The sequence below is a fragment of the Cibotium barometz genome, chromosome 10, assembly GCF_041138505.1.
Source record: "Cibotium barometz isolate CiBa-2024 chromosome 10, ASM4113850v1, whole genome shotgun sequence".
Taxonomy (NCBI): domain Eukaryota; kingdom Viridiplantae; phylum Streptophyta; class Polypodiopsida; order Cyatheales; family Cibotiaceae; genus Cibotium; species Cibotium barometz.
The window spans coordinates 10,245,432-10,267,492 of record NC_141055.1 but is presented as its reverse complement, the minus strand read 5'-3'; the positions used below and the strand labels follow the sequence as shown (position 1 = coordinate 10,267,492).

The 22,061-nt window shown below is 41.9% G+C and overlaps 1 protein-coding gene across 2 annotated transcripts in view; it reads left to right on the top strand.

Annotated features, from left to right (window-relative positions):
- The first annotated feature begins 10,634 nt into the window (after positions 1-10,634).
- Positions 10,635-22,061, top strand: part of LOC147634546 (uncharacterized) — a 56,225-nt gene continuing 44,798 nt past the window's right edge. For both annotated transcript variants that reach the window (XM_086803636.1, XM_086803635.1), the window contains exons 1-5: positions 10,635-10,691; positions 11,049-11,143; positions 11,273-11,365; positions 12,438-12,581; positions 12,682-12,789. In XM_086803636.1, coding sequence (XP_086659762.1) covers positions 10,649-10,691; positions 11,049-11,143; positions 11,273-11,365; positions 12,438-12,581; positions 12,682-12,789 — 483 coding nt within the window. In that variant the 5' untranslated portion in view covers positions 10,635-10,648. The remainder of the gene's footprint in view (positions 10,692-11,048; positions 11,144-11,272; positions 11,366-12,437; positions 12,582-12,681; positions 12,790-22,061) is intronic.

Genomic DNA, 22,061 nt, shown 5'->3' with positions numbered 1-22,061 from the left:
ATAGTCAAAACCCCAAGCATAGGATCATTCACTGCTATGTTTTACATTGGGAATAAAGGGAAGTTCTATGTCATGCCTGCAAAACAAGTACCATGCGTGAAGAACATGGATGGTGACTTAGAACCTGAACCTGCTGGCGTGGCGTTAGTTGGTATCTCGATTGAGATATGGGGCTTGCCGTGTTTTAATTGATGGCGATATCACGATCGAGATACTCCACTTGAGTTGCATCGATGTCCCAATTTTAGAGAGAGTGAACAAAAGTGAGTACCCTCAACTTGCAACCACCCACAAGAAGCTGCATAAAATCAATTCTACAAAGGTTGTTCTCACCACGATTATCTCAAGAATCACACCTGTGATTCCACAATTACACTTGCCAAAGATCAATAGAAAGCTAAGGAATGGTATGAACAGTGTGATCCATAAGCCTAAAGCAATATGCCTGCACCTCTACATTAGTAGATCCATAAGGTCTGATCACCATAATTTTGTCGTCATACCAATCATGGTTGTGATCCCCAATCACACCTCCAGGAAGTCATAAGAATCTATCATTTTCACATACAAGGATGTTGCACATGGTGTACAAAAACATAAGCCAAGCTGCCATGATTTTCAGATCACGCCTATGCCACTTGAAACATGGCCATGATTCCTCGAATCACCTGCACCCAAAAAATGCTTCAAATGCCACTTGTAGGTCACATATTCCTCATGAAAAACTACTACATCAACAAAAAAGAAACACATTCGATGATTCAAAGGTTTTCGTCACCGTGATGTTTAACACATCATAAAAAATCATGCTTGTGTCATCTTATTCTCGGACGAGGATGGATGGGACACAATTTGTGCCAACTAGATTGGGACTCCCAAACTGCGACCTTGCAACTCATTTTTGAATAGGTAACTGTCCTTATGATGGATGAGGAGCCCAGTTCTTGCCAAACTTCACCACCAAAGAACCATTATCCCATCAAAGAAGTGCTTGCACCCATCGAACCAAAGGTACCTCGTACCCTAGTCAAGCCTCTTAGAATATGCCTCTCCTATCCTTGATCGTAGGGGTGAGTCACCAAGCTCCGATAAAGACCTTACCTACACAAGATCTACCTTTTCCATCAATGAGTACCCCTTGACGCAAATGGCCTATCCAAAAACTAACCCAGCTAACATCACTACCACTAACACATCTAACCTTACAGAATCCGAACCACATGTCCCATCCCCACTACCACCAATGTTTCCATGAGACGGGCAACGGCAAGTATCACCAAGTATTAATCCAAGAACAAGGTTACTAGGGCAATTAAAAATCTGGATACCCAACCAGAAGGTCTAGCATTTGCCAATCAAAGCCATGCCACCAACTAAACCACTTACCCAAACATCGACCCTCAAACAAAAAACATGGTTCATCAAAAGAGAGTTGTTGGAGGCCCATGGCTACTATGCTAGGTAGGGACAACTCTAGCTACCCAAAGCAATGCAGTTCATGATGCCTCATCGAGAGTAAGCTCACCTCCACCAAAAGCACTTCACAAAGACGGTGGGTGCCTGACATGCTTCTAGTGGCCCAAGGGTATTATGCAAGTAATAGAAGAATTTGGGTCCCTAAGGTCCCACCATCGGCTACCCCAACCTCTTCAGTCAGAATAAAAAGCACCAAAGAGAGATGGCAATGGCAACCCAAGGTTCCCAACAACACGGAAACCCTCAACATAAACCTTGCAAAAGGCAAGGAAAAAATTACCCAATTCATTGAGTCCAAGGACCATCTCCAAACATACCTATGACATGATACTCGCATTCAGCCACCTCTCATGCTGTGGAGATCCTAGCACCATAAAATATCCTACCACCACTGGCCTCCCGAACAAGCCTTGCCATGTGGATCAACAACAGATACCTCACTCTTGCCATATGAACAAGTGCACTCATCAGAAAAAACTCATTGAAAATTATCAAAAAAAGCAGACAAAGAGTCAAAGAAACAAGTGTGAAGAATCAAGAAACATAAGGCTGTTGCAAGATGCAGAGTCAACCCCCTCTAATCATTGGCCTTCTCGGTACATCTTTGGATGGGGGGCCATGGCAGGTGAAAATATGGCTCATCACCTTGATTGCCAATGGTTAAAATACCACCACCTTTGGTTATTTAAATATACAATTTTAAAAAAATCACAGTGCAAGATGTGCACACACGTTCACCTCTGCGCACGTTTCTATTTGTGCATGCCTATTCCATCAGTGTACACACGTTCACACATAAGCATGTATGTTCAAAGCTTTGAATGTACATATGTTGTTCTGCGTATGCACAGTCCCAAGAATGGCCTACGAATGTACATACCCCCATTGTGTACCTATGTTTCCAAGTTAAATCTTATAAAAACAAAGGGCCCCCTCTCATTTCCCACTATTTCATTTCTTCCTATGATACCCATCTTAGTACCGAAACTGTCTGCGATGTCACAGGTGCCGACCTAACCCTAGCCCTCACTATCGACGTGTTTTTCAAGCATAAGGCATGGTTCGCAACATCATCAAGGACCCTGTTAAACAAGGATGGCAACGAGTGGGAAGACATCACCCACCAGGACCTACGCAACATCATCAAGGACCCTGTTAAACAAGGATGGCAACGAGTGGGAAGACATCACCCACCAGGACCTACGCACCACTACCCGCGCTAACTTGCCTCCATTGGATGTCTAGGTATAGCCGTTGTAGCCTCTCCCTTCTTGATCACCTCAAGTTGGGTCAGGCCGTCAACTGCCACCAACGACTTTCATCACACGAGCTCCACAGTATTTGCACGCCCCACCCCAGTGGCTCCTTCCCTATCCTCCGTGGACTCTCCAACCCACCAAGAAGCAGAAGTTGGACCAGTAGGCCATGGCATGTGAAACCTTTTCCAACTTTATTGAGATAAACCTCATGGATACCCCCAACAGGTCGACAACTACAGGTCCAAGCACCAGTCCAGCCAGTGTGTTGGTCCATCTCCCACAACATCCCTGACAGTGCTAAAAAAAGCCTTCAACTTCGAAAGCTAACAGTTTTTTACCTCCCATGAGGCCCGGAACATCACGAAGGCACACTGTGGATCCAACAAGGCAACCTTGCCTTGGCCAAGAGCTTTTCACAGGCACTTTTCCATTCACAAGGCCACTTGCAAGATTTCCCTATAGCCTTTTCCTCCCTTCTCCAAAACCTGGCAGAAAAATGACATCTTACATGGTTAGGCAGAAGGAGATACATCACAACAAGCCCTCCTCCTGGCACACATAAACCTCACTCAGCTTGAGACCCACAGGCTGCGAGCCATTGTCCTCAATGATAGATTACATGTCAAAGACCTTGAAGCTAGCTCCAAAATCGCTCGCTTATGCAATGTGAACTAGAAGTCCTTCACACAGAGGTCGAAGGGGCATGAGCTGCAAGAGCCGAAACCCAAGAGGAGCTCACCCATGCCACTATCACACTTTAAAGAGCTAAAACCATGGCTCACAACTGCCAACACCTCCTGGATGAAGTCCACAACCAGATGTTTGAGCACTACAATGACTTTCAAAGAGCCCTAAACAAAAAGGATGCCACCATAGCTTAGCTGGAGCAACTTCTATTCGAGCTTACAACGGCTGGACCTTAAGACGAGAAGATCATAGCACCATCGTAAGGTGGATTGCATGATGGGATGTGGCCCACTGATCTTCCAAACCTTGCCATCCCTTTGCCCCCACCATCCTTTCTCCTCACTGAAGAATGTATGCTTTGCACTATATGCAAGTTCATCTAGGATTATGATGATGATGTACTGGACCCAGACATGGTGTCCACCTTTCACCTTTTTAGGCTTATCATTATACTTTTGGTGGAATTTCCAAAATGGCACACATTCGACAAAAGTCAACAGGGCATGGCTTTCAACATCAATAAGGGTCCCACACTTTACCAAATACTCCTACAAGTGAGTACACTAGATGCAAGACAACGTATGATCACTGTCAAAGATATGCTCATCGAAACTGCCTTCTGGACATCCTACAAAGCCTTCCATTGATCCACCTATTACACGAAATCCTTCTTTGACTTCTACTCAAACTTCAGTGACTTCTACTCGATAGCCTACCATAGAGGTTCACTGTCGATTCTGGGGATGGAATCGACATGATTAGGGAGGGGGATATGTTAACCACATTGGCTAACATTACTCCACGCATGGCAACTTCTTCAAGACACATTTTAAATGCCAAAAGATAGTCAAACACCAAGCTTACGACTTGTGTAATGCTAGTGATATACATTGAGGCCAAGAATAGTTGGGCATTGTATAAATTATTGTATATAAGACATTTTGACTAATGAGAAAAGACATAATCCCATTCTCACAATTGAGTTTGAGTCTTCTCGCTCTTGTGATTGAGTTGCATTCTTGCTCTTGTGATTGAGTTGCTTGTATTCTTTGCTCTTCTTCTTTGTTGCATACATGCTTAGAGATTATGTGGGTGAGTGATGGTGTTGATGTATGTTTTATGCTCTCTCTCTCTCTCTCTCTCTCTCTCTCTCTCTCTCTCTCTCTCTCTCTCTCTCTCTCTCTCTCTTCTTCTCTTGTCTCTCTCATGCACTCACTCACCATGGATGCAAGGCTATGCTCACTTTCAAAGATATTCTCGTCAAACGGAACCACCTTCTGGACATCCTATAAAGCCCATCAATCCACCCAGTATACAAAATTCTGCTTTAACTAATATTAGATCTTCAATGGCTTCTACCACTAGCCTCCCATTGAACTTCACTACTATTTCTAAGGACAGAACCATGATTAGGGAGGGGGATATATTAACCACATTGACTTACATTACTCCATGCACGGAAACTTCTTTAAGGCATATTTTTAACTTCGAATAGTCAAACACCAAGCTTACGACGTGTAATGCCAATGATGTACATTTAGGTCATGAAAGTAGCGTAGCTTATTGGGCCCTCGGACATTAGACATTTTGACTAATGAGAAAAGACATAATAAAATAAGGTTAATTTCACCAACTTTTACCATTACATCTTTGACAATTCTAACTCTGGGCTTTTATCCCTCAAAAAGGGGATTATTTAAGGTTCATCTTGTATTCAAGGTTGGCTTGCACTTTTAAGTACATTCTTACATTCACATTAAAATGTACTAAAGTATTTTCTATTCCTTACAAAGCTTTCTCTTTACACACAACTTCATCATTATATTCCTTTCATTAAAATGAATTCCTAAGCTCCATTACTCACCTAAGGTCTGTTAACATGTATTGATTATTTACCTAAACCAAGATGTTTTTTTAAACCAAATTTCCACAATTTCTCTTTCCTTATTTAACTAGGGTAATGCTTTTTTTTTCAAGGGTAAATTTGATGCAAATTTCAAGTCATGGCCTATAGGTAAGGCTTTACTCATTTTCTTAGGTCTAAATATCTTTCCCTTGACACATGGTCCCATAGTGTACTAGAAGAACCCATTCTCTCTCTAGGATTTTTTAAAGATCTAACTAGAGTTCAAGCATAATTTATTATTAAAAATTTCAAATTTAAATCTAAAATCAAGGATTGTGTAAAAAATATCATCCTTCTCTTAGCTTCCATTCTAGAAAGATAAAAGATTTTAAGGGATTATCTCTCTCTAAAGTATAGCATCCTACTTATAGTTTCTATGGTCAACTCTAGGGGTTTTAATCCTATAAATCAATACACTTTTATTGGGCTAAAATCTTGGTTGGATTAATCAAAACATATCCCATATGAAAGGCTCATATGCACATTTTAGGTTTGGTGCATAAAAAGGGTGCACATGCACACAACCTTAATTTAATTAACCGAGCCTCTAAGACGAACATTTTCTACTCTAATTTTTGAAATCTTGGGTAATCTACTTGGGTAATCTTAAGTATAAAATCCCAACTCAATTTGTAATAGTTATGGGCACTAGGTTATCAATAATATTCCTAAGGTATTCCTAATCTATTTTATCCTAAGATAGGGATTATTAAACTACTGCAACATATACAAATTATTTATTCAATCTAATCCTACGAAACAAACCAAGGTTCACCATCTAACCTACTTAAAACAATTTATTTGGTACTTTTATGATCAAGGGGTCATGATTTATAATTAAAATATCATTTTATGTTCTCTATTAATTCATAGAGAACGTAAAAATAAAGGAAAACAATATTCTAGCATAATATTTAAATAATTAAATTCAAATGAGAGACAAGAATAACTATACTTTAAAATTTTAATTTTTTGAAAGGGGTTTGGGCACCCACTTGTATGTAACCTTGATTTTTTATGTACACCCTTGCTAGGGGGTGATGTGTAGGCCTCAAAGCCCTCCAAAAGTCAACGAGTTTTTTTAGCTCTGTTTTCATCTCCAAAAGTATCCCAATAAAGATGTGTATAAGCCCAATTAAGTACTTAAGCTAGGTAAAGTACTAGTGTAGAGACCATAATGATGACGAAAATGATAGCTTGTAGCCCCTTAGAAGTACATATGGGAAAAATGAAGGTGGGAATGGTCATTTTAAAACCCAATGCCCTCTAGCCTGCACAACCACCTATTCTAAGTGGATGGCTTAGCCTACCATTCTCAACTAAGCTTAGTTGTGGGCAACTAGAGTAGAATGGTGGGATCTCCTCATGGTTTAGTTAACTTAAGATTTTGTAGGCCATGGTTGAGTTATTTGTAAGCTAGACTAAACCTTAGGATATGCATGAGCCCTTTTTTTCCAAGTTAACTAATAGAGATGAGCATGATACCTAGTTTTGGGTATACCATTTACCATTTACCACGTCCCAAATACCACAATTTGTTTTCCACTTTCCACTAAGCCAAATCTATCCTTGGTTTTACCAAAGCTTGCCAACCTTAAGGATTTATCCCTTTGCCAATTAATTTTACTAATGTGCACACACCTACAAGGTTTAATTAATTTGTTTAACATGGAAACCTTAATGTTTTTAGCCCCAAAATTCATACTAGGGTAATAACCCATCCTAAATTCATTTTTAGCCTTCATAATTAACACAAAATTCATACTAGGGAATTAACACATGTTGCATTCTTTTTAACCTTCATTTCACTTAATTTTCTTACTTTCTAAAATTTTTACTTTATTAATGTTGGGGGTGCATGCACATGTGCACATAGGCCCTAACAAGGCATTATTTTTTACTTTATTAATGTTAGGGGTGCATGCACATTTGCACAGAGGCCCCCAAGGACTTATTTTTAAATTTTTGAGCATGTAAACTTGGTATTTTCACTTAATTTTAATGTTCAAATTATTGTTAAAGCTTTAGGAATAATTTGTATATCTACAATACAAAATACACTGCTATACACTTTTTCACCCTCTATAATAATTACATACTTTAATAAATTTTGCATTAATCAAGTATAGGGTAAGAGGGATCTTACATTCTTCCCCACTTAAAGAACCAAGATGTCCTCATCTCACAAACTGCTTTACACTTTTTCTCTCTCTATAATAATTACATAGTTTAATAAATTTGCATTAATCAAGCATAGGGTAAGAGGGTCCTTACATTCTCCCCCACTTAAAGAATCAAGATGTCCTCATCTCACAGTTCTTCCATGTGGCATCTTTTGCCAGAAAGCATTTTCACTTGATTAAGTATTCCCATAATATCCTATTCCTTAGAGGTTTTTCTCTAATTTTTAAAACTTTCTCAAGTTCCAACTCTATTTGACCTTGAACTAGCATTGTTATTTAATCATCCTCCAAGATATGAGTAGGATCTGAGATATACTTCTTTAATAAGCTGACATAAAACACATTGTAGATCTGAAGATGTGGAGAAAGAAGAAGTTCGTAAGCTTGTTTGTAAGAGTGTTCTTTAATCCTTCAAGAAATAATTTATGGTCAGCAATAACTTGGTGATACTTCTTGTACTTTTCCAAAGAGAGAGAAGTTCTCTTGGGTCATGCACGAAGAAAAAGGCATCAAGATGAGGCTCAATCCATCCAATAAGTGGTCTAGAAAAAATCTAACCCAAAAGAGGGGGTAGAGGCAAATTGTGCATGAAAAATGGGCAAATCTACTCTCTGGAAAGTTTAATCATTGTATAGGTGACGTTGAGGCAAATAAACTCAAAACCATCCTTTCTTAAGACATAAATGTTTTCTTGGTAGTTTCTTTGAGGATGTAGAATCCCATAATCTTGATGTTGTTGAAATCTTCACTTGCTTACTCCATTGGGTAGCTTTAAGAAACCTTCAATCCATCCATTGGACCATTAAACAAGGCGATCACAGAAATAATCTCTTCCTAAGATAATGAGTGTGCCAATTTTCCAAAATGAAACAACAAAATGCATAAAAACCCTAATCAAATGAACCAATGTGCAAATCTACTCCAAACTCTCTACCAAATTTTGATACCATGTTAAGAATCTAAAGTGCTAGGGATAGGCTTGGTAGAGTATTTCACATAATGAAACAGATTAGATTAGGGAGGCTCAAAATAATTAAGATAATCCATGATTAATAGATGTGGACACCAATGAGCACACTCAACCGAATGTATTGCAATATGCTATCAACCATACAATGAGAGGCTTCTAATATGTTATCAACCATACAATGAGAGGCTTCTAATATAGATAGCCCTCTAACAAAGACTCTTTGCCATGTGGCATCCTTATCCATTAGTTGTCACCTTTCCAAGACTCTTTGCCATGTGGCATTCTTATCCATGAGTTGTCACCTTTTTAAGATAGCACCTACCCATGTGCTTATCCTTCCAACATTACACAAGTGATATCACCCAAATTATGTTTCTAACACTTCCCCCTCAATTATGTAAACATGTGACACCATATTTTCTAATAGGGGCTATCCATGAAAATGTGCATCTAGGACCAAGGGATAGTTAGCTAAGATAATCTCACTAGTATTGATGGCTTATTTTGGATGATGCATGAAAGCATCATCACTTATAGTCTCTTATCCTCCTTTCCTAAATCTACCCCAGGGTGCACCAAAGTGTCAAAAAGCTAACGCTTGGTGTGGGGCTCCTAGAAGCAAGCCTAGAGAAGCACTTTCTCTCTAGGCATGCCAGGGTTGCATATCCTCTCATCAAGCGGGCATGTGCGGTTGGTCCATGGAGAAGAGTAGATGTGGGAAGGTCACTCCAAGGTAAACATAATGAGGTGATCTCCACCTAGGTTCCTTTGTATAGAAAAGACCTACCTACTCTATGTTTGTGTGAAGTGCTAATAAATACCAAGACCTTGCTTTGGTGATATTAACCATGAGGTGTCTCTCATCAGGTGTATACATTACTTTCCCCTACAAGTTCACCAAAGTATTGCCTAAAAACTATCGTTTCAGAGAGAAAAAATCTAATTGGGTGTATACACTACTTTCCCCTACAAGTTCACCAAAGTAAGACTCCATACTTGAGTAAGACTCCATACTTGAGTAAGTCCATAATTTGTGCATGAAACATCATCACTAGAGACACTTGTGTTCAGTCCCCAAGTCCGATTCAACGCGGGACACAACCCTAAGTGCATGCTAAGGCCTCTTAAGGCAGACATACTCCCTAATTATTATAAGGGGAGGCCAATATGACACCAAAATGTTTTTCTACATTTGATTAAATAAAAATAGTGGATGGAGTCCCAAAAACTATTTATATAAAGACAGGCCAATAAGCGATCCAAATCATTTTTCTCAATAATTAATTATTTTTTGTCTTACGAACCTTAAGTTCTTTTTTTTGCGATCAAAATGAAGCTAAAAAAAAAAATTGAGCTTGGCAGTGATGTTCGTCAACGTTTCTTTTTTTAACAAGAAATTGTTGGATGATTCAGATCTTCAGCACAATATTTGGGATTCAAACAATGATGGATACGCATATCCAAAGGTGATCTGGTGATTTGTGACATCTGCAAGAAAGGGTTTCTCAAAGTCGATTTTTGATATCAACAGTACCTGAGCCAGGCTAATATCGGTGCAAGCCAGGGTCTTGGGGTGATATGGACCTGCACACATTTTTGGGGTAGGACCTGCACACAGTTCTGGTGGTAGACCTTGGGGTTTGGTTGTATAAATGACTAAAGTCACTTGATCGATTAGCATTGGCAACGGAAGGTTCCGTACAGTTGGGGTGACTCCACATAAGAAACACAGTTCATAAAGGAGAAACTAGAGCATGGACAGAATGTATGGCCCACCAACATGGAGTCTCCGCTCACGCCCAGTAGCCAAGAACAGCTCGATTGTTGCCGAGGATGTCTCTCCCCCGTCGTTGGCATCTGCCGTGTTGTGGAAGAGAATGCAGTGCATGAGACGTTGGGGGGCGTCGTGGAAGACGCTAGGGGGCTTTAGAAGGCGGTTGCGAAGATGTTGGGGGGCTTCCTAAAGTTCATAACCTTAGGCTCACCTAAGGTGTGGGCATTAAATAAATAATTATTTAACGCACCCATGAAAAAAGGCCTATATATATATATATATTATACATAATACATACTCCCTATTATAAAGGCAGGCCAATATATATCTATATATATATATTATACATAATACATACTCCCTATTATAAAGGCAGGCCAATATATACACATAATGCATACTTCGGATTTGCGAACCTGCTTGTACGAACAACTAGGTACCAGTTCCAACTCAATAAGAAAGCATACCCCGCAGTTCACCTTGTTCCAACAAAACACGCGCGCGCGCGCGCACACACACACACAGAGAGAGAGAGAGAGAGAGAGAGGGAGGGAGATTTCATTTTTAATATTTTCTGCACAGATGGGCCACTTTTCTTCACTTAGGGTTAACTATTATACATTGATATATCTGTGTAAATGTATGTTGTATGCCTGTATGTATTTGTTTGTGTTTGTATGTATGTGTGTATGCATGTACGCAGCATTTGTATCACTTCATTTACAATTGTGAACATCATTGCCACTCAAATATAAATATTTTGTGGAATGTGGAAATCTAATGAGTCAATTAGGTTCAAGAGCTGGATCAATGGTTAAGGTGACCAGTCAACGCCGTAAGAAGCTTGTGGCAGGACAGCAGCCTTCAGTTGAAATAACAGACGGCCCGGTATGCAGCTCTAGGCGCCGCATATTATCCAGTTTTTGGGGCTTTCTGTCAGCTTAGTTGGTATGATGTGATATTGCACTGGTTACTTCTTTTAGTGCCTTATGCAGCAGGGTATGTCAATCAATGCAGGGTGTTTTTAGCCTCGAATTTGATGGTGCATCCAAAGGCAATCCAGGCAAAGCTGGAGCAGGAGCCATTCTTAAGAACCCAGATGGTTCCGTGGTGAGTACACTATAATGACACATAGACTGCAGAAAATTTGATGTTTCAAAGGACTTTGAGGTGCTTGGTGTAGCTACTGTTTGAGCAAGGGAAGAGAGTTCAAGTATTTTCTTGTAATGCACATAAAACCTTGTTCAAACGCCTCTAAAGGTCACTTACTAACATGTGATTGGGGTCATCACTTTTTAAAAGTTTTGCCTCGACTCTGTCCCCTGTCATGTGTGTCAAAAGCAAAAAGGAAGAAAAGAGTCGACTATGCATGTTTCACTGGTGCCCCCAATGCTTGGAATGGGGTCATTGTTTGTCTCACTCCTCTTTGGAAGGAGACATTGGCAAGGATGGTTGCCCAACGACAACGAGAGCTCGATTGCCCAGCAGTAGGGTGCCCATTGCCTGGCATAGGTTCCTTCCCCACCTCTTATAATCAATAGGTGGAGAGCATAGAAACTCCAAGGCCACAAAAAATCTTATGTTCCAAAGTTTATTGAGGTGCTTGGTTTAGCTACTCTTTGAGCAAGGGAAGAGGGTTCAAGTATTGTCTTGTAATCCACATAGCATTCCCAAGATATTCTTGAACCACCTCTAAAGGCCACTTACTAGCATGTGATTGGGGTCATCACCACTTATAGTTTTTTATCGACTCTTTTCCCCATCATGTGTGGTCAAAAAGCAAAAAGAAAAAGAGAAGGGCCAACTATGCATGGTTCGTTGGTGCCCAATACTTGGAATAGGGTCATTGTTAGTCTCACTCCTTCTCGGAAGGAGAGAGTGGACCCATGTGGGATGGTTGTCCGATGAGTGCTTGATTGCCTAGCAGTAGGGTGCCCAATGCTTGGCATAGGGTCCTTCGTACCCCTTTCATTCAATAGGGGGAGGGGCATAGAAACCACAAGGCCACAATTTCGCTGTCCAGAGCTGACACCCCCACAAACTTAGGTAAATTAATATCTTAGGTGAGAGAGATTTTCTTGAATTCAGCATCTCATTTTCGATTCAATAGAGTAAGAGTTGGAGTCACTGTTTTGATAATTTTCTCAAGCTATACTGAGCATATGGATGGAAATTTGTGCAGCTTTGTGAGCTTGCAAAAGGAGTTGGCATTGCCACATGCAATTTTGCAGAGTATCGAGCACTCATTGTTGGTTTACAAGGGGCCTTGGACCAAGGCATATGCCATATTAACGCACAAGGGGACTCAAAGCTGGTGTGCAAGCAGGTGGGTATTTTTTTAAAAAATGCACTATTTCTAGAGTTTGGACTTGCACAATCATGGTCTCTTCACAAGGTTATTGGTCTTCATTGGTATATTGGTGCAGGTAATGGGGCAGTGGAAGGTTAGAAGTGAGAATCTTGCAACCTCTTTTACGGAGGTCATGGAACTCAAAAAAAGGTTCCAGTCTTTTTCAATCAAACATGTTCATAGGGTATTTCTTCTATAATCTTTGAACCATATATGTGTGTGCGCGCGCGCGTGTGTGTATATGTGTGTGTAGGCAAAACCCTTCACCGACAGGCTACACGCCTGTAGACAATCCTTAAAAACAGTTAATACATGCATTTTCTTCTAGAGAATAACATCTGCCAATGTGGAGGGACACAAGTGAGGTCTCCCTTGCTTTGCACGCCGAAGTCCTCTACCTGAGTCTGTAAACGGAAGGGCAGCTATAACACGGAAATCTTATCAATCATGAAAACTGAATAAACACATAAGCATGCCAAATAGAAAGAAGATAACAACTCTGCACTGTACACCACACTAGGGGCCAGAAGATGGGCTGACCCCCGCTCCTTAATGGTTAGATTACCAATAAGGAGTCTGCTTCCAAATACTTCATAGGTGCCTAGGGATTCTCCGCTGGCTAGCACCTATCTCTTCCAGTACAAGTATGAAAACAAGAAAACATAACATGAACTGAATTTGCTAACAATTCTCAGCACAAGTGAGCATTCCCGGCATCAAGCACATGCATGACAACTATGGACAGCCCATAGCACTCCCACATCAGCCCGGGACAACTCAACATCATCGTCTTCTTCCTGTCTGGCTCATAGAGCAAGCCGACCAGTCCTCAAAGGCTGTTTACAGCAGTCAACCAGCCCTCAATAGCCACAGAAGAAAATCAACTAGCAGCTGCACACAAGCCAAAAGGTCTTCAACCAGTAGAGGATCTATTCCCAACTCTTCCTCCTGTTTATATACCCTGGCCAGCAGCTTTTCAGACCTGTAAACAGCTGGCCAGTTGTTAGGAGAACTTGCAAACACAGTCGTCCAGCCTTCTATTGACACTTGGTAGGCTTCTGTCGCGATAGATGGCTGTAGCAGGCTGTAAAACAGAGAGAAAACCAGTGAACCAGCTCCATGCTCACCAAGAAGGAGGCACCTACGTGAAGAAGGCCCAAATATTGTCCAGTGCCTAGCTTTTGGCCACGATGTGTATTAAATAAGTCTTTTTTTTTTCTGAGAATTTTTTTTTTCCGAGAATGTATTAAATAAGTCTTGCTCAATGTGTACTCACTTATAAGTTGTCCGGTCACTTATAAGTGAGTGTTGTGAACTTGAACCAATAATTATTAGCATGTGAACTCATAAAGCTGTAAATTTAGTTTTTGGGGATACTTACCACCTGCAAAACACATGTAGACCACTTGTCAATCCCAAACAGGTGTGCACATACATGTCCACAGGGTGCCTAGGCATCCCTGGCCTATGGACAAACACAGGTAGAAAATCCAGGCATTGTCCAGGCAAACAAAACAAGTCATCCAAAGATAAAATCAAAGTCATGCATACACATGAGTGCAGCTAGACTGGAAGAAATGCCCATCTGCTCAGTTGTATCAGATAAAATGTCCAGGACTCATGATCCTTCCGGAACCTTACCAGAACATAAGTATAGAAAATCTCCAGGATAGCTAGTCCCAGGGCGTCACATCATGTTAGGCTCCATGAGCCATACATGTACACCATGTTAGGCCCCACAAGCCACACAAGTACTGTTATGACCCTTTGTTTTTCTCTCCGGACAACAAGCAGGTGGACACGGGCACGGGCATAGGATGGACAGTGTGAAAGGCATCAGTTTGGATGTGAAAAGGAAACTCATATGTGTGGCCAGCCCAAGTGTGAAAGGGGACAAAAAGAATTTTTAAAGTTTATAAGGTTTAATAAACCTTTGAAGGCTAAAAATTATTATTGAAGGCATGCGTTTTTCTATTATTGCTTTTGGCGTTTTTGAAAAAGCGATCACCTCTTTATAAAAGTGGAGGGTGGCGCATGGACCAGTGCGCGCATCCCCTTGAGAGGTCGCAGTGTGGAGTTGGCAATGCTGCGAGTATGCTTGGTGCAAGTGCTGCTGCGCATGGATTACAAACAGGCCTATGGTTTAGCGCATGGGCTACTAGGTGGGTGATTAGGCTGCTGCGCGCACATGGGCCACAGCAGGGTGCTGCTGCGCAAGGGCTACAGGGAGGCTAGGCGGCTGCTGCACACATAGGCCAGGCGGCTGCTGCGCGCATGGGCTACAGGCTGCTGTGCACAAGGGTTACAGGTGGCTGCTGCGCACAAGGACTTCAGGGTGTTGCTGCGCACATGGGCTACAGGCAAGCGAGCGACAGTCAGCTATGGGCGCCAAGTGGGCTGCAGCCAGGCGGGTATCAGGTGGAGGCTCTCTACGCCAGGTAGTTGCACGTATGGGCTTCAGCCAGCAACTAGCGCAAGGCAGGAGACTCTCTACAGTCAGTCGGCCAGCTAGAGGGACTGCAGGCGGCCACAAAGGCATAAGGGCTGAACAACATGCTTGATTCTCTCTCTCTTGTGGTGGAAGGAGGTGAGCTGAAGGAGACATATACACATGATGATGTTCTTGGAAGAGATGTGTGTTGCTCTTCGTCTAGGACTTATGTGTATTCAGGGATTGCTTGACGCGTCCTCTATCTTTCTCTCTCTAGGTTTTTGGCACCGTGATTGGATGGTGCATATGTGGGTTTATCTGTCGTGGAAATAGGACATTGTTTTTTCGAGAAGAAACAGGACTTTGGTATCGAGGAAACATGCCTATGGTTTATGGATAAAAGTCTATGGTTTATCAGATACAGGTCTTTGGTTTCAGGTGGAATGTCTTTGGATTCATGTAAACAGGTTCTAGTTTTCTCGAGGTTACATGCAAGCTGCGACTATAGGAAGGTTATATGGTTTGGTACAGCCCTACTGCTGTTTGGGAAAGGGTTGTGGGATCCATGATAGAGATGGAGAAGACCTTTTCAAGTAGGGAGGTGTCGTACAGGTGTGCCTTCTCTATGGAATGCTTTGTTGTGATTACGAGAGTTCTTATTTGGAAGTCCTGGGTGAAAGCTTCGAGGGATCCTATTGGTAGAGGATTCGACAAGTTGTACTTTGTACTCAAATTTTGTTCAAGTAAAGAAATATCGCAAGGGGCGCCATTGCGTTTTGGGGCCAATCGATGTCCTTGTACTATTTGCAGGAGCACTCTAGCTCCCTTGTTTGTTTTCCTTTTCCAGGTTCCCATAGGTGATGAAGTGTTTTGTGTGCGAGTGTTTGTTCCACCGCCCGTCAGATTTCTGAAGGCCGGTTTCATGTACTATCATGTCAGGCTACACTAGCCATACATGTACTGTCATGGCAGGCTCCATATGCCACACAGAAACACCATGTCAGGCTACACCAGCCATACATGTATGTCATGCCAGGCTCCACATGCCACACATGAACAATAGAAAGAGAGAAGCTATAAGAAGGTGATCCCACATAGGGTCTCAGCAAGCTAACATGAAACGCACTGTATTTTCTAGTGATCGGGCAATACCAATCTATAAGCCACTTCGTTTATCTTTTGCAAGATCTGGAATGGCCCGTAATACCTGTTTGAAGGCTTAGTAAACTTGCCTTCCTTGCCTGACGCTTCCGAAGACGTGCTTTCTCAAACTTAAGTAACACCTAATCACCTTCCTTGAAAATAAGCTCTCGCCCGTGCTTGTCAATTGCCCTTTTCTGCTTAGCTTGAGATCTTTCTATGGCTGTCCGAACCCGTGCAAACGCAATGTCCAAATCTCGGACATACTCATCTATTGCAAAGATTTCATCTTTTGTTCGTAAGATAGGTGGAAGCACCACCTTGCCATAGACTATCTCAAACGTAGTCTTATTAGTTGAAGAATGCACTGTGTTATTATATGCAAACTCAACCAATGGCAAATACTTTTCCCAATCTGACTTCTACGCAGATACATAACACTTGAGCAAGTCAAGTACAACTGAATTTGCAATTTCACTCTAACCATCCGTTTAAGGATGATAAGTTGATGAAAAACTCAGCTTTGTGCCCATGTTATCAAACAATGCCCGCCAAAATAAACTGGTAGTTCGAGGATCTCTATCCCCCACAATAGACTTGGGCATGCCATGATGCTTGAAAATCTGAGCCAAGAACAACTTTGCCGTGTGCTCTGGCTTGATCGTTTTCCTCATTGAAATAAAATGTGCCTGTTTGCTAAAACGATCTATAATAGTCCATATAGCATCATTTCCATGTGCCGATCTCGGCAAACCCATAATGAAATCCATAGCAATGCTTTCCCATGGTTCTTGTGGAATGGGTGAGGGCTGAAGCAAACGAGGTGTCTTGTGTCTGTCAAACTTGACTTTGTGACACTCTCTGCACTCTCGTACATAAGCTTCAATATCCTTGCGTAGAGCTGGCCAAAAGAAATATCTTTCCAAAGCTTGTGTAGTAGCTAGAATACCACGATGACCAGCATATGGCAGAGCTTGACACTCTTCCATAACCTTTTGGCGCAATTCACTCACCACACAAATAAGATTTTACATTATCAGAAACCCATCTCTAATCGAATAAGATGGAGCAGCATGCCATCATTCAAATCAACCCAAATAAGCTGAAAATCTGTGTCCAAAGCATACATATCTCGCATCTCGACAAGTCCTGATGATGGTGGTAGTTACGACATGCACTTGAGACCTGCGTGACAAAGCATCCACCACCAAATTCTTCTTGCCTGGGGTATGCAAAATCTGAAAATGGAACATGGACAAGAAGTCTGTCCACCTTAGATGCTTTTCTTAGAGTTTAGATTGTGTAAGAAAGTGCCGTAAACTCTGGTGATCTGTTTTTACCATAAATTCAGCCCCCAAAAGATAATGCTTCCATGTTTGAAGGGCATGAATAACGGCCAACAATTCTTTCTCATAAACCTGCAAATACGATTCCGCATGTTGTAGGCGGCGGCTTTCAAAAGCCATTGCATGTCCCTCTTGATTCAGAACAACCCCCAAACAATCTCCACATGCATCACACTCGACCACATGTAAATATGGAATAATAAGAACAGGCCTTGAGATGATGGCATCCTTCAACTTCTTAAAAGCTGTCTTTTCGGGATTTGACCAACGGAATGCCACTTTTTTCTTCGTTAGATCATGGAACGGCGAAGCCAAGAAAGCAAAGTGTCAAATAAATCAATGATAATAAGAGCATAAACCAATAAAGCTCCTAACTTGATGCACATTCTATAGTTCTGGCCAATCCTTGATGGCTTGAATCTTTGCGAGATCCATGCATACTCCATCTTTGGAGACAATATGCCCCAAATAGTGAATTTCTAACAAGCAGAATTCACTCTTTTTTCCATTGATAAAAAGCTTGTGTTTCCTTAGCTCTTCAAAAACAATGGCAAAATACTCTTTATATTCAGCCTCACTCTTTGAAAAGATAATAATATCATCAAAGAACGTTCCTGTGAACATTCGGTGAGGTCTAAAAATTCTGTCCATCATTCTATTGAAAGTGGCGAGAGGATTTGTAAGTCCAAATGGCACAATCAAATACTCATATAACCTGAATGATGTTTGAAAAGCCGTTTTGTGCATATCTTGAGGTACTACTCGAATATGATGGTAACCACTCTTAAGATCAATGCGACTGAAACAAGCATCTCCCTCAAGTTTATCAAGAATATCATCGATTCGAGGAATCAGAAACTTGTTCTTGATAGTAACCTTGTTAAGGGCCTTGTAATCAACACACATTCTCTATGTCCCATCCTTTTTCTGCACAAGTAAAACTGGAGAACAATAAGGCGAAGAACTTGGCCTTATCAACTCCTTCTCAAGCAAATCATTCACTTCAGTCATGCTTTTCTCTTGTTGGGGAGCACCCACTCTATAAGAAGGTCGGTTAGGAAGAGAGCTACCAGGGATTATATAAATACAATGATCCTTTGGCCTCTCTAGGGGTAATTGTCGAGGTAGGGAGTCAGCAAAACAATCAGCATACTCACTCAAGAAATCAATCTTATCTTGATCTGTGGGATTTACAGCATCATGCTCAACATTATCAAGTACAAAGACCAAGTAAGAACAAACTGATTTCTTTATTGCCTTGGAAATAGAAATATGGCTTAGAACGGGTATGGTACTCCCAATAGTACCCGCATCAATACAAACTTCCCTACCCCTATGAGTAAACATCACTTTCTTTTCTTTATGCAAAATCTTGGGATCCAAATGATAGTGCCAAGGCATCCCAAGTATTACATCACATCCGGTAAGTGGTGCCACGAGGAAGTCTTCATGATCCAAATATCCTTGTATCTGTATGCAAAGCTTCCCTATGATAGGAGTGACCTTAACTTCCTTGCCCTCAAAGACAGCATCCGCATAAAATTCCATGACCAATTCCTTGGGCTTTAGCTCAAGAGCAACAGCCATATGTATGGATATAAAGTTATCTGTTGAGGCATTATCAAAAAGGAATAAAGTTGTTTGGTCCTTTAACTTGTCCCAAGCTTTGCATAAGATCCTGCTCTTTGGTTCATGTGCAGTATTACCCTGAACATCAGGTATAACATTCACACTCAGTTTTGCATCCTGCACATTATTCTTTTTGAGATTCTGGGGGCATTGAGATTTCATGTGATCCTTGCTTGCATATGTGAAACACTTTCCCTCTCTCATGCAATAAAAAATATGCTGTCTGGACAACTTAGGATCATCCTTTTCACCCCTCGGCTTCTTTTCCGAGCCCCCTTTTGCATCCTTGGACTCATTAGGCATAAACTTAGGTGGTTGTCCACCCTTTTTTTGCTCATTTCCAGCTCTAGATTTTCCCTTGTATGAGCTGAATTCTTGTCTTTTTGAAGCTCCCTTACCATGCAACTCCTCAGAAATAGTGGCCGGATATATGAGCTCTTGTAAGGTGTTGTGGGGATACACTGCAAGGATCTTCAGAATGATTCTTTGGAACCCTGACTCAAACTTTCTTTTCTTCTCGTTCTCACTAATCGTCATGAAAGGTGTGACCTTGAGAAGAATCCGCCAAAACTTTGAGACATAAGAGGAAACGGATTCACCTTCATCCTGTGTTAGCCAATTCCATTCCTTACGTATATCCTTTTCGAAGTTAGAAGGAAGGCACTGATCATAGAATCGCGCCTTGAAAGCACTCCATGTATGAGCAGCCGTCCTGTACAAAAGCTTTGCCATCCACCACTCACTTGCAGTCTCTTTAAGATGCATACCCACATGCCTGAGTATAGATTTCTCGGTAAATTCCTCAGTGCAAAAGGCTATTTCTAATCGCCTTATGAAAGCAAGTGCCTTGGTAGTATCCAACTTTCCATTATAGCTCTCGAATTTGATGTCCTTGTCCCCTAACTTAAACTCTTTGGCCTTCTTGCTATGACGAGCTTCCCAATGCTCTAATACATCATCCTCCTCGTCATGTCTGCGATGGTGATGGTGCCTAGGTCTAGGGCTGATTTCCCTTGCAACATCTCCCACTCTGGATGAAACTCTGGGAGCACGTACATATCTAGAAGGTGGAGATACCACCGACAATGCATGAAGATCGTCCTTATCTCTCAAATAGGTTGAAGACCCCTCATCGTCCCCTCGAGCTGCATATCGGTGTACATGATCTCCTCGGACTGCATGCCCCCTCATATTTGTTGCATGAGCTGCAAGTTCCCTCAAAATGCTTGCTCGGGTTGCATGCCCACTCACATCACTTGTTCGGGCTGCATGCCCTCTTACATCACTGGTGCGGGTCTCACAACATCATTAGAATTCCCTTCACGGGATAGCCTGCGAGGCTGTCGTGTGAAGACCCTCTTGTCCTCATCATCGGAAACAACATCGCCACGGCTTTTTAAATAAGCAACAGCCAACTCTCGAGGTTTGTCAATTCCCATATGTTGACCAATTGCATCAAAGGTGACCACATCAGCCTTGGCATGAGACTTGGATTCGATGATCCTCTGTACATCTGGGCTCTTCCCAAAGCACGGAGCTCTTCAAGCTCATTCATCAAGGCATCCATATCCCGCTGATCTTCAGGCCTAACAGACAACGGTGGATCGTTATCTGCCAAAGCCCCAACATGATCCCTGTCTCTATCCTCTTCCTACATGTGGCGATTATAGGTGATAGAGTCCTCCACAGAATGATTTGACTGGCTGGCCATAATGTTTCTTCCAGATTTTCAGAAAGAAAAGAATTTCCGTGCCCCGGAATCACTTGCTACCAGCTCCCCAAGTATGATACTGAATAGATTGCAAGGGTGCAACAGCACCCCTACACAGACAGGAGGGCCACGAAGTCTTTCCACACTCTCACTGTCGCTTAAACCAAAAGTAACCTCTTTCGAGGCGCGACAATAAGATGAGGGCTACCTCAAAATTCCAACCTTCTCTCACGGATAATGACTCCTTACAGCCATATCCAGCATCATATTAGGCACAATTGTGTAAAAAGCTAGGCTCTGATACCAATGTAAACGGAAGGGCAGCTATAACACAGAAATCTTATCAATCATGAAAATTGAATAAACACATAAGCATGCCAAATAGAAAGAAGATAACAACTCTGCACAGTACAGCACACTAGGGGCTAGAAGATGGGCTGACCCCCCCCTCCCCCTCTTAATGGTTAGATTACCAGTAAGGAGTCTACTTCCAAATACAACTTCACGGGTGCCCAGGGGATTCTCCGCTGGCTAGCACCTATCTCTTCCAATACAAGTATGAAAACAAGAAAACATAACATGAACTGAATTTGCTGACAATTCTTAGCACAAGTGAGCATTCCCGGCATCATCAAGCACATGCAAGACAACTATGGACAGCCCATAGCACTCCCACATCAGCCCGAGACAACTCAACATCATCGTCTTCTTCTTGTTTGGCTCATAGAGCAAGCCGACCAGCCCTCAAAGGCTGGTTACAGCAGTCAACCAGCCCTGAGTAGCCATAGCACAAAATCGACCAGCAGCTGCACACAAGCCAGAAGGTCTTTAAACAGTAGAGGATCTGTTCCCAGCCCTTCAACCAGCTCTTCCTCCTGTTTATATGTCCTGGCCAGAAGCTTTTCAGACCTGTAAACAGTAGAGGATCTGTTCCCAGCCCTTCAACCAGCTCTTCCTCCTGGCCAGAAGCTTTTCAGACCTGTAAACAGCCGGCCAGTGGTGGGAGAACTTGCAAACACAGTTGGCCAGCCTTCTATTGACACCTAGTAGGCTTATGTCGCGATAGATGGCTGCAGCAGGCTGTAAAACAGAGAGAAAACCAATCGACCAACTCCATGCACACCAGAAAAGCATGCGCCCACCAGCCCTAACTGGGGTTCTCTTTAGTACCTAACTGGGGTTCTCTTTTAGTAATAGAG